Source organism: Apteryx mantelli, chromosome 7 (assembly GCF_036417845.1).
Source record: "Apteryx mantelli isolate bAptMan1 chromosome 7, bAptMan1.hap1, whole genome shotgun sequence".
Lineage (NCBI taxonomy): Eukaryota > Metazoa > Chordata > Aves > Apterygiformes > Apterygidae > Apteryx > Apteryx mantelli.
Window position 1 is genome coordinate 27,399,851 of NC_089984.1, and position 17,064 is coordinate 27,416,914.

The 17,064-nt window shown below is 36.7% G+C and overlaps 1 protein-coding gene across 1 annotated transcript in view; it reads left to right on the forward strand.

Annotated features, from left to right (window-relative positions):
- The window catches only part of DNTT (DNA nucleotidylexotransferase), a 96,840-nt gene that overhangs the window by 46,744 nt on the left and 33,032 nt on the right, over positions 1–17,064 (forward strand). Inside the window, exon 8 of the mRNA XM_067299533.1 lies at positions 13,858–13,960. Coding sequence (XP_067155634.1) covers positions 13,858–13,960 — 103 coding nt within the window. The remainder of the gene's footprint in view (positions 1–13,857; positions 13,961–17,064) is intronic.

Here is a 17,064-nt window from a genome sequence, read left to right on the forward strand (position 1 = left end):
AAGCAGGACCTCAATTTGCCTTGGTTCAAAGTGATCTATATATAATGGCTAATCCAGATCTGGAAAGATCCATATCCCTCCCTCTTTGCAGGAGCCTGTCCTGAGAAGTGCTGATCACCAGCCACCTCCAAAGAAATCAGGCAGTATAAATGTTCATCCCAGACCATTAGAGGTTCTCCTGGAGGAAGACCAGATCAAATCCTGAAAACCATAACCCTCTCTTTTCATTATCTCATATGAATTTCTTGTGGGAGAGAGGTTATCTTCTTTTCTTTTTACAAATTTCATCATAATCTCTGAGATATCTGGCATTTTTGAGTGCACTGATCTCTCTTTGTTGCATTCTTTAGAAGCAGAGGCTGTTGAATCTCCTTGGCTCTCACTTTGAATAATTCTCATGTCTTTGTTAGGCCTTTGAATTAGGGACTAGGGATTTCAAGATGTCTGAGTAGGTTTAGTTTGAGATTATTGTTCTTATAATTAATAAAAATATGTACCTTTTCTCCAGTTAAGGCTGATTCTCCAATACTTACTAAATATTGGAATGTGTTCTTTTTTCCCTGCAGATTTCAGAATGTTTAAAATTTTATAATTGTTGGTAACCAAATATACTGTACCAGTATCATACAGAGTGTTTTTTAAGAGTGAGAAAGTTTACTGCATGTTAGCATATATAATATGCTGACAGCAGAGTTTGCACATGCAAAACTAGATAGATGTTTTAAGACTAAAGTATCATCTTCATACTCTTATATTTCAGCTGAGTACATGAGATCCCAAAGCCACATCAATACTCATTGGAGGGTATTTCTTTTTCAAACAGCATTGAAGGGATTTGGCTTCAGCATTGACTGGCACTCAGCAAAATTTATGTATGCAGGAAGTTTCTATGATGTCATTTGAAATGCTTGATTGCAATGGAGTGTAATTTAAAGGATTTGCCAAGACAGCAAAAGAAAAACTTCAGCAATGTATTTTATGACTTTAAATAAAACTGTGACAGATTGGAATAGTACATTTCATAAGCTTTAAAAGCTTGAAATTATATGGACAGCTTCCAGGTACAGTTGCATTATCTACATGAAATTGAGACAGCCCTCCCAGTGATTCAAAGCTCACGCATAGTTTTGTTTTGGATGGTAGAACAGTGGGTTTACTTGAAACATAGAATTTTGAGAGTCTAGAGCTGTTAGCAGTAAAAAGTGTTATTATGCCCCAGCCGAAGCAGGATAAATCTTCAACATTAGGGTATAATTGATGACAGCTATGTTTATGTGCCTGAAAGCTAGAAGACAATAATGCCATGTAGGCAATGCAGCTATGATAATACACATAGGTAGCCATACTTTCTAATTAAGAGGTGGTTGTCTAAATTCTTGTATGGCCATCATCTTACTTTCTCTCAGTAGAAACCCAGTTGGTAAAGGACTAGTTTTATAAACAATTTTAAAGTTGTCTAATAAAATTAATTGAAATTTATTTTTAGTAGCTGTTTTCATAGAAAAATTAACTTTCAATAAACTTAATAAATTTCAGATTTTATATTCCTTTACTAAATCAACCTGGTCAGTCAGTAGTTTCCTTTGCTAAGGAAACTTCCTTCATTACTTATGTGTATTGATGATCTATCTATATACACACACACACATATATACATCATACATATATACAAATGGAAAATTAATTTTGCCTTTGGTAACAGCATTTGATTACAAAATACAGTTTAGAGCTACAATTCATAAAAAGGTATATTGAATGAAGTAGCTGAGGAAAGAAGATTCCTAATTTAACTTTCTGTATTCTAACAGCTCTGAAGTTAAGGCAGAAGGGAGTTAATTTCAACATGTGAGGAAATATATGGTCCTCCTCAAGATAATGCATAGAAAAAATAAGTCAATAAGACTGTATGTGTGTGTTTGTGGAATACTTTTCTGTTTTCTGGTCAATTTTTCTCTGATCAGGTCTTCAAATCTTGACTTTTGTTAAATTTTTCAGAAAGCTCCACAACATAATATTGTTCTTATATATCCATATATGAAAGAATCCTCATATGGATTTATTTTAACCTGAATATGCTATGAAATAAGCATTTGGCCAGGAGTCCAAGGAAGCCAATACATAAATCAACGACTTGGCATTCATTCCTTTCAGAAGATAGGGAAATAAATCTTTTCAAGGTTTTGCATTATGATATTTTCAAACTGTTAAATAATTTTTAATGCAGATAATATGATGGAGCTTTACAAGATTAGTGGATAATTTATTTTTAATTTAGCTATGCTGCCAGTCATTTAAATTCTTCAGTGAATAACCATTTCCTGATTTCTCTTTTCTTCTCATTGTATGAAAGAAACATCAAATATCTGCTAAAGCAAAACTTGAAAAAAGACATCAGCATGACATGAAGAGGAGTACCCAGGTGTCCTGTTCTCTGAGAAATGGTGTCTAGGCTTCATTTGGGTCATAAAAGTAAAAGACAGACATACAGTCAAGCATAGCATGCTATACACTTGGTCTTTGAAAGAGCATTTAATGAGATACTAGGTGAATGGCATGCATTACTATACATTTTTGAAGGGATGCAGTCACTGAGGGTGAAATTAGCTTTTAAGTAAGATTTAGGTGGTATTGCACAGGTCTCGCACTGGTTCTCCACACTTCAGTGATTTATGCCCTCAGAGCGTAATTCACATAAATATTCAGAGATGTGATCCCTTCTGCTGCAGCAGGTGACACTTTTATCCTGACTTGATAAAAGAAAGATAATCTTTCAAATAGGATATTACTTTGTATTCTATTGGGTGCTTTCCTAAAATTCTCCTTGGATAGCAGCTACTGATGCTCCGTAGTGCTGCTATCCCGCTGAATAAATCAGAATGCAAAAGTGCTTGTTTTGTATATCCACTACTGAAGCTATATTCCCATAAGCTCCATATGCTGTATAAGTAAAGTTCCTGCTCCTAAAGGGAAAGGGATTTTTCTATTGCTATTTCAGCACAGAGTTGGATTAACTTCAAAAATAAAATAAATAGCTTCCACAGCTACAGAAAACGAGTTCTGCTTTTGATGAATTAGAATTAGTGTTCCACTGTGCAACAAAAGTAGGATTTTAATGAAGTCTCCACCTTCAAGCACCTCTCTAGAGAAGACACCTGTGAATCTTAGCCAAATACTTATGTAGCTCAGCTGAGTTTCTGTTGAATAACTTGCCTGGGTAAAGAAGCTGCTATATACTATCTTTGGCAACTCAAACCTTGGTAGAATACAAGCCTAATTTATGGCTGCCCGGGAGAACACTGGCTCAGTTTTACTTTGTTTTCATTTCATAGACCATCTAATCTAAAGCTATTTTATTCTTAAATCAGTGGAAGAAGTAATTCTGCAGACAAATCTACAACAGCATGGTTTTTCATCCACAAATTGCCTCAAATGAGTCAGAGTATCTCTCATAACTGTATGTTATCTTTTCAGTTAAATATATCATGAAGTCAATTTTAATTTTAATTGTCCTTGCTGGTGGCAGAATTTATTTCAGTTAATTTAATTTGATTATTGCCATTTCAGACATTAATCAGCATCTTATTAAACCATTGCACAAATATTAATTATGCCAAAAAAAAGCCCCATGATGTACAGTTAGGAAAGAATAAGAGAGCCAGAAATTCCAGAATTTCCCTTGATATGGAATATAAAACTTTACTCAGTTTGCATTTAGATTTCCAGAAATACTAAACTCAGATATTTTTCATTGACTGTCCCATGCTTGTACAAATCATGTCCAGTAGGATAACTGAAATGCCAGATGCTAAAAGCAGAGTCTGGTTTGAAATGTTTGCACAAATAACTCTCCCCGCTCACCAGCACTTCTCATCTCAACAGGCATTTTATACAGCATCACCATCTATCCCATATTAGAAGGAAAAGTAAGTGAACTGTGACACTCACTGTGAACCTGTCCATCAAAGGCAGCTAGGATCTAACTCCCCAAAACAAAGCATGAGAGCAGAAATTAGACAAGGAAGCCAGATACTGTCATACCCTTCCTCTTCCACAGAGCCCTGATCAGATGCTCCAGTATTGTTTTCCTCATTACTTCAGGAACTTTATTCCTGAAAAGCAGCGAACTGTATGTGGGGAGTGTATTGGGATTCATCCACTTATGGTAAAATAACAAATGACTCCTGCCCTAGGTAATCAGAATGTCAGGTGGATACGTTCCTTCACAGTTATTCATTTTTAATATCCTTGGGCTCAATTATGATCTTGGATCATAATGGATAACTGTAATTATCCATTGCATTGAATTAGCTGTCAGTCTGTACAGCTCTGTCTTCCTATTTACCATCCTAATCCTGCAAAGGAAGGCTTCGCTGAGTTATAGTTCTGGAATTAGCTCAATTTATGATTCCGGGAATTACAAAACTTGAAAAGTTTACTATATCTTTGCCATAATAAATAGTATAAATGAGGCCTTCTGACTATACAATTTGATGAATTATAAAACAAAATCTTGCCTCTGAGTCTCTATCACTCAAACTATAAAGTCCTACAGTTTTCGATAAAGCACGAAGAGAAAAGGTGTCCTCATCAATGTTGTGTCTTTGTCATGTTTAGGATGGAGGTATAAAGATCATGAGATCTTTATAGAGAGCAGGTGAAGTTAGTGGTAGTTTCATATCTTCAAGTGCCCCTAGTTTATTCTAGCTGACACTCCCTCTTTCACGATCTCTGTGTTGATGAAGGAAACAGAAAGTGAGCAGTGTAAGTCAGACTTGAGAACAGTTACCTTCTGCATTCTGCTATCTCTGTTTTCTCTGTGTCAGTGTTTTTTGGACAGTTAACTTTGAGCCGCTTTTGCAGTTCAGCACGCCTTTATTTTCTCACCACTTACTCTGTATGTATGTGAACCAACATTGGATTGACACTGTTGAATCTAAATGTCGTTTTGGAAATGGGGAGCTGACTTGAACATTAAGGACAACTGCCGAGCTAAAGCTGAAAGTGATTTGAAGAAAAGCTTGTGTGATATCTGGGGTTTAGCTGGTAACTTATGATAGCGATGGACTGGTATAGTATTTATGCTGCCTCTTAGGCTGTTAGTATTCTTTACAGTATTGATCAGATTATATAGTTGAGAGGTTTTGAGGAAATGACCTCAAATAAATGTTTTAGTATTTTATTGTAATTTGGAGGACTCTTTTTGTCACTTACAAGATAATTTTCCAAGTTCTGTTTTTATATACATTACCCAGTTCTCATTGTTGTAAATGCTGAGAAACATTCTTATTCCTTTCATTCGACAGAATCCCTCAGCATATCATCTCCGTCACAGAAACCCTTTACAGATCTGGTTCTGTTGATTTCTTTGGAAAGTGCCTTGTTCCTTGCTGTCAGTAAGGAGTACTGTACCTTGCTGTCCCTAGGAAATGAGAGTGTGCTTTTGAGTCACTAAAGCCACCTACTCTAGGTCCTGTTTTCAGACCTGAAAAAAATCATAGAAGAAAGTGTGCTGAAATAATTAATTTCTGCTTATATTCTGAATCCAGTAAATTCACTCAGGCAAAATTTTCTGGCAGTTTCACTTATTGGTCTGCTTTGCATTTGTGTTCTTTTAAACTGCTAGTAACTTTTACCTGAATATGAAACCTTAGCATAGTTATTCAAGAAATTTTAGGGAATTTGTAGTATTACAACCAACAGGAATTCGTGGATGAAATCTCTGATCACCTTGCAGTTGATGGGTTTTTTTTCTTCTGGATGTTAAACAGTCCAGGATTTTACCTTTTATGTGAAAGCTCTAGCACTGTTATATGCCAGTACTTCCAGTTTAAACATCTTTCCTCTTTGGAGTTTATCAAAAACTGTAGGACTTTATAGTTTGAGTGATAGTAACTCAGAATTATTTTCGTATCTGGATATAAGAAATTGTTCATCTTTAGTTCAAGGTCTCACCAAGGGCTGCTTATTAAGCAAATCCACAAGCATGCCAATTACCTGGAACTTAGGACAAAATTTTATATCCCTCTTCCTCTGAGAAGCACATAATGGTGGGAGACAGGTAGTAGAAGCATCTTAATCAGGACTGCAGATATTCAGGCCAGAATTCCCATGCTATTTCTGTTTGGCCCAACTAGGCTCATGTCAAATAACAGTTTTACATTGGGAGCTAGATCAGATCCAGACAGAGCATACCTCCCTAGAGTAAAAATGTGGCATCAGTAGGGTATCAGAATAGTCGGAAAGAAATCTTAGAACTATATATGTGTTTGTGTGCACGTTTGATTATAGGTGTAGTTATGTTTGACTATGTATGTACACTGAGGCTACTAGAATTTTCCTTCAGGAACATGCATTTTATAGTACCTATAAATTATTTGTTTGCTGTATCTAAAAAGAATGATCGTCCTGCTTATCTAAGCTTTCTCTCTGCTGTTTAAAAAAAAAGTTCATTGTGCTGTATCTCAATTTGTCCATTCCTTCAGCTATGTGTAATGTTCTGCAACATTTAATCCCTTTTCCATTGCCACACAATCATCACTTTAGCAATTGCATTTGGTCTTCCTAGATGTTTATGCATACGGCTCATCTATATTCAAGGCAATATTCAAATGGCCTCACATGTTTTCAGATCACTTGGGGATGTCTGTCTAGAAGCTGTCCTCCCTGCATTACCCAAAAGAAGAATGCTTGGAAGATGGCACTTAATTTAACTTATAACGAATTCCTGTATTTCTTTCCACAAATAAAGGACTTGTCATTTTTTTTTACATTGGCTTTTGGCATTTTAGCTAGTGTCCAGCTTGATCTACAAACAACTTTCATCTGGATTCCGTTTAATCTAAGCTCTTAGGAAGGGAGGGAGAATTATATCCTGTGATATTTTGTTCACACTCTCCATATGCTATCTAAATCCCTGCTCCATGTAGTTCTGGTCTGGGATTCTTTAACTGGTTATCCTAGCTTTCTGTATCAAAATGTGATTAAATAATAAAATAGTGGAGAAAGGGAGAGTTTAAAAATCTTACCATTTTACGGTGAATATTGGTTGCATAGCAATTCCTGATAGCCTGATTTTTTTCGCTGTCTTTCCTGATAGCAATCATTCTCTAACAGCTATTCCACAGCTGAGGCTTATTTTTTGCTTACTCAGTGTAAAGGCTGCAAATGATATGAGTTAAACACCCATTAACATTTTTAATACCATTTGAATCTGCTAAATCTGGATATTAATATTAGTGTAAATGTACTGTTTTAGTAAATACAGTCCAGTTTCATCAAACAGATTAACTCAGAACATTAGCCAATATCCAATCTTTAAGAGTTCGTATGCCTTCCTCCACAATCAATATTTTCCCACAGTTTTAGCAAGAGTAAAATGTTCAATCAAAAAGCAAGAAGCCTGAAATGTCTGTGCAAAATCTGTTTGTATTCTCCAGTATTTGTCCTCACTTTAGTATGTTATATTTTGTGGCAGTCAAATGAATGAGTATATCATTTGAAGATTCATGGTCTGTTATGTAATTAATTATATGTAATTAATTTGCTTCATTCCATGAACCTTAGATGAGCTTGTTTCTTTATTATTTTATGTAATTCATCAGATATTAAAAATAAGCAACTGCTAGTTGTTGTTAGTCCTCCAGGATTTTACCTATGTGCTTGACTTAGAAGGCTGAGAGGAGATCTTATCAATGTGTACAAGTATCTGAAGGGAGGGTGTCGAGAGGATGGGACCAGACTCTTTTCAGTGGTGCCCAGCGACAGGACGCGAGGCAACGGGCACAAACTGAAACACAGACACTTTCATCTCAACATGAGGAAAAACTTTTTCACTGTGAGGGTGACAGAGCACTGGAACAGGTTGCCCCGAGAGGTGGTGGAGTCTCCTTCTCTGGAGATATTCAAAACGCGCCTGGATGCAATCCTGTGCAATGTGCTCTAGGTGACCCTGCTTGAGCAGGGGGGTTGGACTAGATGATCTCCAGAGGTCCCTTCCAACCTCAGCGATTCTGTGATTCTGTGATTCTGTGACTTCATGCATGTGACTAGTTTCTTTGGTATCAGTGGAAGTGTTCTCATGTGTAAAGTTCAGTAGATGTGTGTAAGCATGAAGGACTTGGCCCGCCTGAACCTCATTCAACACTTAATAAACAGAGACTTGGCTATGATGTGACTGTTCCAAAATGAACATTTTTTAAAATGGAAGTTTTCCATCTGTTTTTCTGAGAAACAGAAACAAAAGTTGGTTGTCTTCTCTTTAGTCCAAGCTCTGAGAATGCAAGCCAGTGGGTCAAAGTTATTTCTGATGATCTTTCTGAGCAGTTTTTGGAAAACCTTTCTTTTCTTTTAAATATTAAGTGCTTTCTTCCGCAGCAAGAGTGTTCAAGTACTCTCAAAAGATGCTTTTGAGAGCTGATTACATTACGGACTATGGCAGGTATTCCAGCTGCCATGGAAAGTCTGATACTAAATTGGATTCCTGGTAAAAAATTCTAGCCAACAGAGCAAGGTTCAATTTGCATGTCTAATCGGAAGTTAGACAAATCACTTGTTATTTAGCAGACAAGGATAGAGCTGAGATGAATCATTCAACTGTCTTCACACACAAGTAAAGTCAGTCTTGCTTGAGAAGGACTTGTAAAAACTGTAATAATCCCCCTTTGTGTAACATGTGAGCTTCTGAAAACATCTAAAATGTAGCCTGAAAGGAAAAAAAACCACCGTGCTCCATTACCAAATAACCTAAATAAACCAAAGACCTATCTAATACAGTATTCAAGGTTTTAAAGCCAGAAAGGATTGTTATGATCATCTAATACTGGGTAGATCCATTACATTAATCACATAAGTGTTTTGAAGGATTGCATTGAAGACTTTTCTCCAAGGCTAGAAGAAGATTTATGCTACTCATTCTGGTTTATTCCACAGCATTGCAACAGTTTAATTGTCAAACAAGAGAAAAATTTTATGTCTACCAGAATATTTCTGGCTTCTAGGAACATGAAAACTAAGAGGTACATTTTGAAGAGTTGTCGGGGAGAAAGAACAAGAGAGTGTACCTAAGAAGAAAAATCTAACACTACAGAGACAACAAAATTAAGCTAGGAAAGAATTCCAGGGCAACAAAAAAGCACCCAGATCTGACTATTCCTCTTCATCATTGCCCAGTCTCTGAATTCCAAGGAGACAGACAGGATGAGACTGTCACAGCAGTACAGCATAAAATATTTCAAAAATAAGTGATTATTCAGGAAAGTATTGTGAAAAAAAGGGAGGAATCATATTCTAGGCCAAAATCGTAAAGACTTAAAAGAAAAGTGGAGACAGAGGATGTCAGTAAGGAAAAAGTGTAGTATTGCAAAGTTAGCTGGAAAATACAGGGCTGTGTGAAAATACTGAGTGAGTAATGACAGACCTGGATACTATCAGAGCATAGCTGAAGAAGGGGGCTGCCCTTGGAGAAGGGCCCTCACAACTGAAGGGAGCTGACTGAGATGGTGCTGGTGGACAAATCTGAGACTCAGACTGCAATGATTCAAAGAAACTTCTTTTCCTTGGTTTGCAGGCAGAGCCCAACACACTTTGGCAACACTGAGAACTGAGCAATATTTCTATGCACAATGCAATATCAATAGTAAAGGTAATCAGTGTTATGACAGATCTATCCAAAAGTATTGCGCTGTCTGTGATTTTACTTTGATGTTTATATTTTCTTGCCATATGCCTGGGCATGAGATGCAGTTATTCTTATAATCATAGGCTGTTGCTGTTCATTTTGCATTTCACATGCTTCAAGGGGCTAGAAGGTTAAAGAAAGCTTACAGTTTTACCTAATGCAAGCACACACATGGAAATACAGTATCTTCTTCCATATCCACTTGAACTCTGTATAAGCACAAAGATTGCTAAATAGTTTTCAGGCTTTTAACGCATAACTCACCTCTGCAAAAAAGGTAGTTCAAGCTACTCCATTACTGAATCTTTGTAAGTGGTAGAGAAATGTCACTCCATCTTTCCTCAACTAAATTCAATTTATCAGAACGGGTGTTGCTATGCATTAGTCATTAAAGCAAATCCTGAGGCTTCAAAATATACTTGGCATGGCACAATATCTAATTTTGCATATGTTGCCCTTATAAGGTAATCAGTGTGATTTCCTTTACAGTCTTTTGATCCATATATTTAAGTCTCAGTCATAATGATAGTGATGTTTAATGACTTAGAATCTAGATTTTATATTAAAACAATAAAAGTGAAAAAGAAAACTCCAACAACTTTAGAGTTAATTAATTGACTACTCAGAGACACTTATCAGCTTTACACAAGTTCAATCTGCCAAGAATTCAACACAGTTAATTAGCAATGTTCTGTCTTTTATAGTCTTCAGGCCTGAATAGATTATTAGGACAAAACCTAAGCTGCAAATTCAGTTCTGCAAGGTGCTGGTTTTCTTTTAGCTCCAGCTCAACAAGCACTTCAGATTAGATTTAAAGGAAAGTAAAAGAAGATGTAAATGGATCTGAACAGCAAATCCAAAATTTGAATCCATGCCCCTCCTGTTCTTAGCCTCAGAAGCCTAAACTCCCTGGTCATGTCCCTGATTGCACCGCACCTAGGGGCACACAGGCTTTTGCTTCTTTACAGCCCAACACTTCCTGGCACAAGCAGATCATTTCCCAGATCCCGTTTGTGCCCAGCTGGAATCTGGACACTCGACTGAGTGTCACTGTCATCTCCTAGAAGGCCTAGAAAATAGACAAGCTCTGAGCTAGTTTCATACGCGTTAAGAGGGCGTATATAATTCTTTTCCTAAAATGTCATTGCAGCTGTTTCTATTTTTACAATAGTATTCAACTTTTATATAAAAGCCTTGTGATTAGCAGACTTGAGCAGTGGCATGCCAGAATCACATCCCTACATCTCCCACCATCCATTTGCATGCTAGTATCACTACCCTGGGTGGATTCATGCCACCCTGCAGTATAAAATGCAAGATTTGTAGAGCTGGGAAGAAAGGGTGTGATGCAGTGTATACAGTTAGTTTTTGATTTTCCAATAAACTGCTGATCTGCATATAGTTAAACATATGCTGAAGTAATTCCTGAACTGGAGACAGAGCGCCTTGGCACTGTCAGATCCGATGTGTCCTTCCTGTGAGTTTCTGAATATCCATGGTTGTATGCTTTTATATACATATGATATATATATATATACACAAATATATATACACACACAGACATATACACACATATACACACATATATGTGTGTGTGCGTGTGTGTAGCAATATATATATGTATGTTCTGTGAAGAAAAACCCTACCCTGATGAAATAAATGGCCACATTCCCATTAACTTCAACAGAATGAGTATTCAAACCAACATGGGCACTTTCATCTATCTTTTTGCATGATTTGCAAGCTGTGAGAGCTATATATTATATAGCTTTTGAGTTTACTAGATTATTTTCCTCATTTGAGAGAGGCAATAAATTTATCTAGAAATTATTTGGTAAGTAGTGCTAGTGGAAATTGGACTAAATGTTCCAGTAACCTCCTAACAAATTCAGACAATTCAATCCAGTGAGAATTAGCTCAAAGAGAAGTTGAAACATAACTCTGATGATAAGTATAATTTTATTTTTTGTGCTTTTATATCAGATCCAAGCACTCTAACTTCACATATAAACAGCATTTCAGTAAATACTCTCTCTCAGGAAACAGACAGCCAGTGAAAATCCCTGGATTTCATGAGATTTTATGGTAGGACTGAGGCAGGAGGTTGTTGATAGGGTTAATTTAAATGTGCATGTGTTGAGTACTGGAGTAAGAATCGGGAATCGACTCCTGATTCCATCAACTTCCAAGTTCTTCCTCTGCTTAATTTTTTTATAATTTTAGACAAGTTTCCTTATGCCATCTTCTGCATCTCTTAGGTAGGAATAGTAAATTCCTTCCCTTTGAAAAAATATTTTGAGACTTGTAAGTAAAAAGTGCTATGCAAGGGCTTTGCATTATTATGGTAATTTAAAAGATAATGAATGTCATCTTACAAAATAAGTTAAAAAGTGTTATGTGGAATGCCAAATGTTTTTTAACTTCTTAAGTTTGAATTGCTATTCAGATTCTAAGCCTAGACTGTTGCTTTGTTTGAAACTTCTTTTGAAATCATTTCCACCTGTTTAAGCAGTTTTGACTTTGCTGCAGACATGGCACAATAGTTGCATTATACTAAGTTAGACTGCTTGTCAAATGTAAAACCTTGGTTTTCATTTCCTTATATCTTGCTGCTAACTCTCTTCCACTATCCATCAGTTAGATGATTTTCTATCACACAACTGGCAGTTGACATATCTGCCAGTCAGATCTTTTCGTACAAATTTCCAGGTTTGAGAAATCAGATTCACTATTATAAGAGAATGAAATATTTCATTAAATCCAAAAAAATGCAAATCCTTTGTTTGGGACAATTCCAATTTTAACTTCTTGTTTAACAATTCCCAAGTTCTCTGAAGACTGGACACAGTTTTGAACTGAAACACACCTGAGCTATAACACCACATACCCTCGTAACCATCACAAGGGTAGCTGTGCTGTGTCCTGTGTGACTTATATAGCATGACTGCTAGTGTGCTGAGAGGACAATGCACGTGCCCTGTATGGGGATATGAGGGTTTCTGTGAAAGATTTGCAGGGCGATTAGACTTTTCCCACCAACACAGAAGAAGGATTTGAAGATGTGCTACACCCAGGTGCTGCTACTCCAGATCTTAGATGTTTACTCCAGGTGCTGCATACCACATGCACAAAGTTTGGGCAGGGAGCATTGGATCTGCTGCAGAAATATCTCCTCTACTCCTTTCCCCTCAGGCTGCCCAGACATAGGCTGGCCTCATTACAGCCAAGGAAGAGATGTGTATGCAGTCCCTGTGGCAGTACTTAGACCAAAATGAAAACCTTGTATGGGTTCTGCAAACCTCACATGAGTTGCACACTAAGATAAATACTTATATGGCCTCAAACATTTTATAATTCAAAAGAGTAACATTCCAGATAGCTTGCTTTTGCCCATTTATTCTAATGATAGCTATATCTTAATCTGATTTAGGTTTAACACATTTGGTAAGTGAATGAAAGGCAAGCTGAATGCTTAGATTTAAATGAACAAAAACAAGAGGTTATGACATCATTTTTCTTTAAGAACGTTTACAATTAAATTTTGTGCATAGGGGTTTAATTGTGAAATCCTTAGTGAGTGTAATAAACAAGCTCTAGTCACATTAAGGCTGAACTGTTCTCAAAAACCTTCAAGTTCAATCTCTGCAAAAAAACACATTTTAAAAGAAAAGAAATGTAAAATATTCAGACATTTTATGTCTGCCATAAAAAGGAATAATAAAATAGTCCATAATCACACTTTTGTTCATTAAAATGTTCATCAAAAGCTAAAGAATAATGTTTAAGCCTGCATAGTTAGACTGGCAAGTTTATCTGCAATGGATTCATAATATGTACTACGGTATTTTGATTATGATTTTTTTTCCAGAAATGACTGAAACTTCTTTTCTGGGACTTAAGGGGAAGAAAGAGAGAGATTTAACATCACCAAATGGATCTGCACTATTTAGCTGAATAACAGAGAAAATGCATCAAAAACTTTAAATTATTGCTTAACAAAGAACACTGAAAGACCTGATAAAAGAAATAGATTCCATTTTGATTATGTTTCAAGAAACATTGCTATCACTTTATCCTGCAAACTCTTTTTATAATGCAGCAAAAAATATGCTCTTTGAAAGTAGTGTAAAATTCATCAGGAACTTAACTCTTTTAGTCTTCTTGTTATTTATTACTTGCAGGGGTAAGAAGATTGGACATGATATAGATTTTTTGATCACCAATCCGGGACCAAGAGAAGACGATGATCTTCTGCATAAAGTTGTTGACTTATGGAAAAAGCAGGTATGAAGTAAATAATATTTGGCTAAAGAAGACATATTCTAACAGCACTGAATTAAGCCTGTGTAGTGTTGAAAGGATGCCAACTCCTTTTCACAGACGATGTTAAGATTTTGAAGTCAGATATTTTTCCATTTAGTTATCAAGCATGATGATCCAGGTGCATCCTCCAGCTCTGAATGCTGACATTGAAGGTTATATCAGGGGAAGAGTAACCCTATGCACACTCTGTTATGTTTTCCCCCAAGAATCATCTTCTGGTCAGAAGCAGGAAATCAAGATAGATGGATTTCTGGGTGACCCACTATAGCTGTTATTATACTTTGAAACAAAACAATATTTGTTTAAATTCCCCTTGAGATGGGTTTAGAGTTTCCCTGTTCTCTAGGGAACTGCAGCTCTAAGAGTAGTGGATTTCTGTGAACTCACATGGTGAGGTGAACAAGTCCAAAAGCTTGGGTACCAAAAATTTGGAATTCTGGCTTCTTTTCAGACCATAGATTACAATGGTTCCTGGTTTCCATTGGAATATTGTCAAAATTGACACAGTCCTCCATAACGTCTGGATTTTGATGAATGCACACATTTCAGAGGAATATTTCATTTAAGTTTTTTTCTGTTCAGCTTTCTTCAGTTCCAACCAGCTTTAAAGTTGGAAGATTCTAAATTATAACAGGTGCAGGTACCTGAAAATATTCCTAAGTCAGAAAGACAGTATGTTGGGATTAACAAGCCTTTCTTTCTTTTTCTACCTTTTTAGTCAGCTAAGATATCTTTCAACATTTAGAACCTGTACTGTTCAAAGGAACTGACTACATTTCAACATGTAAAAGGGCAGCTCTCTGTCTGAGGTGAATCATCAAATGTCCCACTGCCAAGCACAATCAGCTTTCAATTGAGATAGCCTGGAGCGAATGCTGTTTGAATTGGTTCTTGAACTATGTAATTAATGTGTAATGGGTTAACATGCAGAAGATATTAAAAAAATCCAAACAGACAAAAGCTTATCTGACTATATGACGAAGTGATCTGTTTTAGATGTGGTCAAAACCTTTTCTATTGACTTTAATGGAGAGGCATCAAACTTGCTCTTTCCCGGTAAAATACTACCCTAGCTGCATTTCTCTTTCTCCAGGTGACTTTCAGTCTTTAAAATGTTAAAAGATTATTACTAATTTCCCAGATTTATGTGACTTTCATCCTAATTCTGTACAGTAAGTGTATGTATTGAAGTAGATTGCTAGCAGATACAGTTTATCAAAAAGCAGTGAAGCTGTGGCTATTAATGAGTGCTGAGGAGCTTTTTTATTTTTATTTTTTATTATATTATGTAAAGCTTTTTTCTCAGTGATTCTGCTCACTTCACTCTGAGCAAAGCTGCCTTTCTTCTTGGAAGCCATCCTTTTGCCTTCTAAAGCAGACTCAAACCTCTGGGAAGCCATGTGCAGGTCCTCCAAAAATCCTGTTTATTATCACACTGCAGAAAGGAAAAGTGCCGACAGGTTGAGAGCAAGAGCCTGCCCCTGAGTGCAGCCTTTCATTCCGTCTCCCATTCCATCACACTCCACTTACATTAATGTGAGAACAATGCCTGTGATCTGAGAAGCCTGGCAACTGCTGAAGCTTTGCAGGTCACTCCGCGTTGCTTTCATTAAATGGAATTGAAAGGAAAGAAATAGAAAATAAATTGCTCTTACTGATTTTTTTAAGGATGAATTTTGGCTAAAGCGAGTGCAGAGAGAGTGAGGGAGGTCAAGGGTGGCCAAGGGTCTGATGAAAAGATTAGGATTCCTCTAGAGAACCCAGAATGAAGAAAATGTCTAAAGGGGAGATACACAATGGCAGTAGGAACCAAACCTAAACAAGATGGGGATTGTTTAAGCTGATGGACAAAGATTTTTCTGTGTTCTGTGTTTCCTCTGGAATCTTTATGGCTAATAATACTACTTATATGGCCTCTCAACTGTGACAGTTGTCATATACTGGCTTTTACCGTCACTGCTAAAAAATAGCTGCCAGCAAAACCAAAATGCAAAAACAAAGACAGGAATTATACTCCCCTTGCCTTCTTATTACCTTTGATTTCTAAGAGGAAAAAAGGAAAAAACCCCAAACCTAAAGCACTTTCATACTTTTTGACAGTACACCTGTCGGCTGCTTCACAGCTTTCCACTTTTGTGCTACTGCTTCAAAGCCCAGATTCATCAAAGAATGTCGCTGAGGTCATGATGTTCACTTCCTTTCAGCAGCTCTTAGTGAAGGATTCTGCAATGTTTAACTTGTAAACCATGAAAAAAAACCCTAATTTAAATAGTTTAAAAGGGCCTTTTTCTTAGCTGAAAAGTTTACTGTAACAAGATCCTTCCACCGAAAGTTGTTGAAAACTAAGTGGTTAAATCAACACCATCAAACTCTTTGATGCAGCACCATCAGAGATAAATGGGCTGAGGAACAGAGAACACAGAGTCTCCACTGAGCTTCAAAGTGGAATGGAAAATGGAAACGCTGCAATGCAGTACACAGGTTATAGTTTTAATGGTTCCAAGAAGCTTAATAAAGAAAGAAATTACGTCCTCTGTGGGTTAGAGTTTGCAAGTCTGTGTGCTAACAGGCTGAGCCATCTGTGTCAATGCAGCCTCATGCAAACACTCTGTAAAGAGATCTTTATTCTTTGCTAAAAACCTATATAGCTATATTTAGCACTGTTCACTTGTTACATATATACCATCAACAGAGGAAGAGATATGATTACTGTTGGCATTTCAGCACTCTTAATTTTTTTCCTTTGCATTTGTGCAAGTATAATGTTGCATTAGCCCATATTGCCATTCCATTTTTCTTTTGTCTTTTAAGAAAATGAAGAATAGGGAGACCTGCTTGTGCTTACTCATTTTAGTATCTAAATGGTCCAGTTTAGATTCTGTCATTCATCCTTGCTGAGGTGCATGGATCAGGAAGGGGAAGGGTTGATGTCCCATTAAGGTGGATGGTAAGGAGCAAGTAACAGGACTGACTTTTCCATTGCTGGAAACAGTTTTTTGTAAAGAGGGTTCAAAGGACAGCAGCACATTCATTATCCAGTGACAGCTGGAGTTTAGCAGTAACAA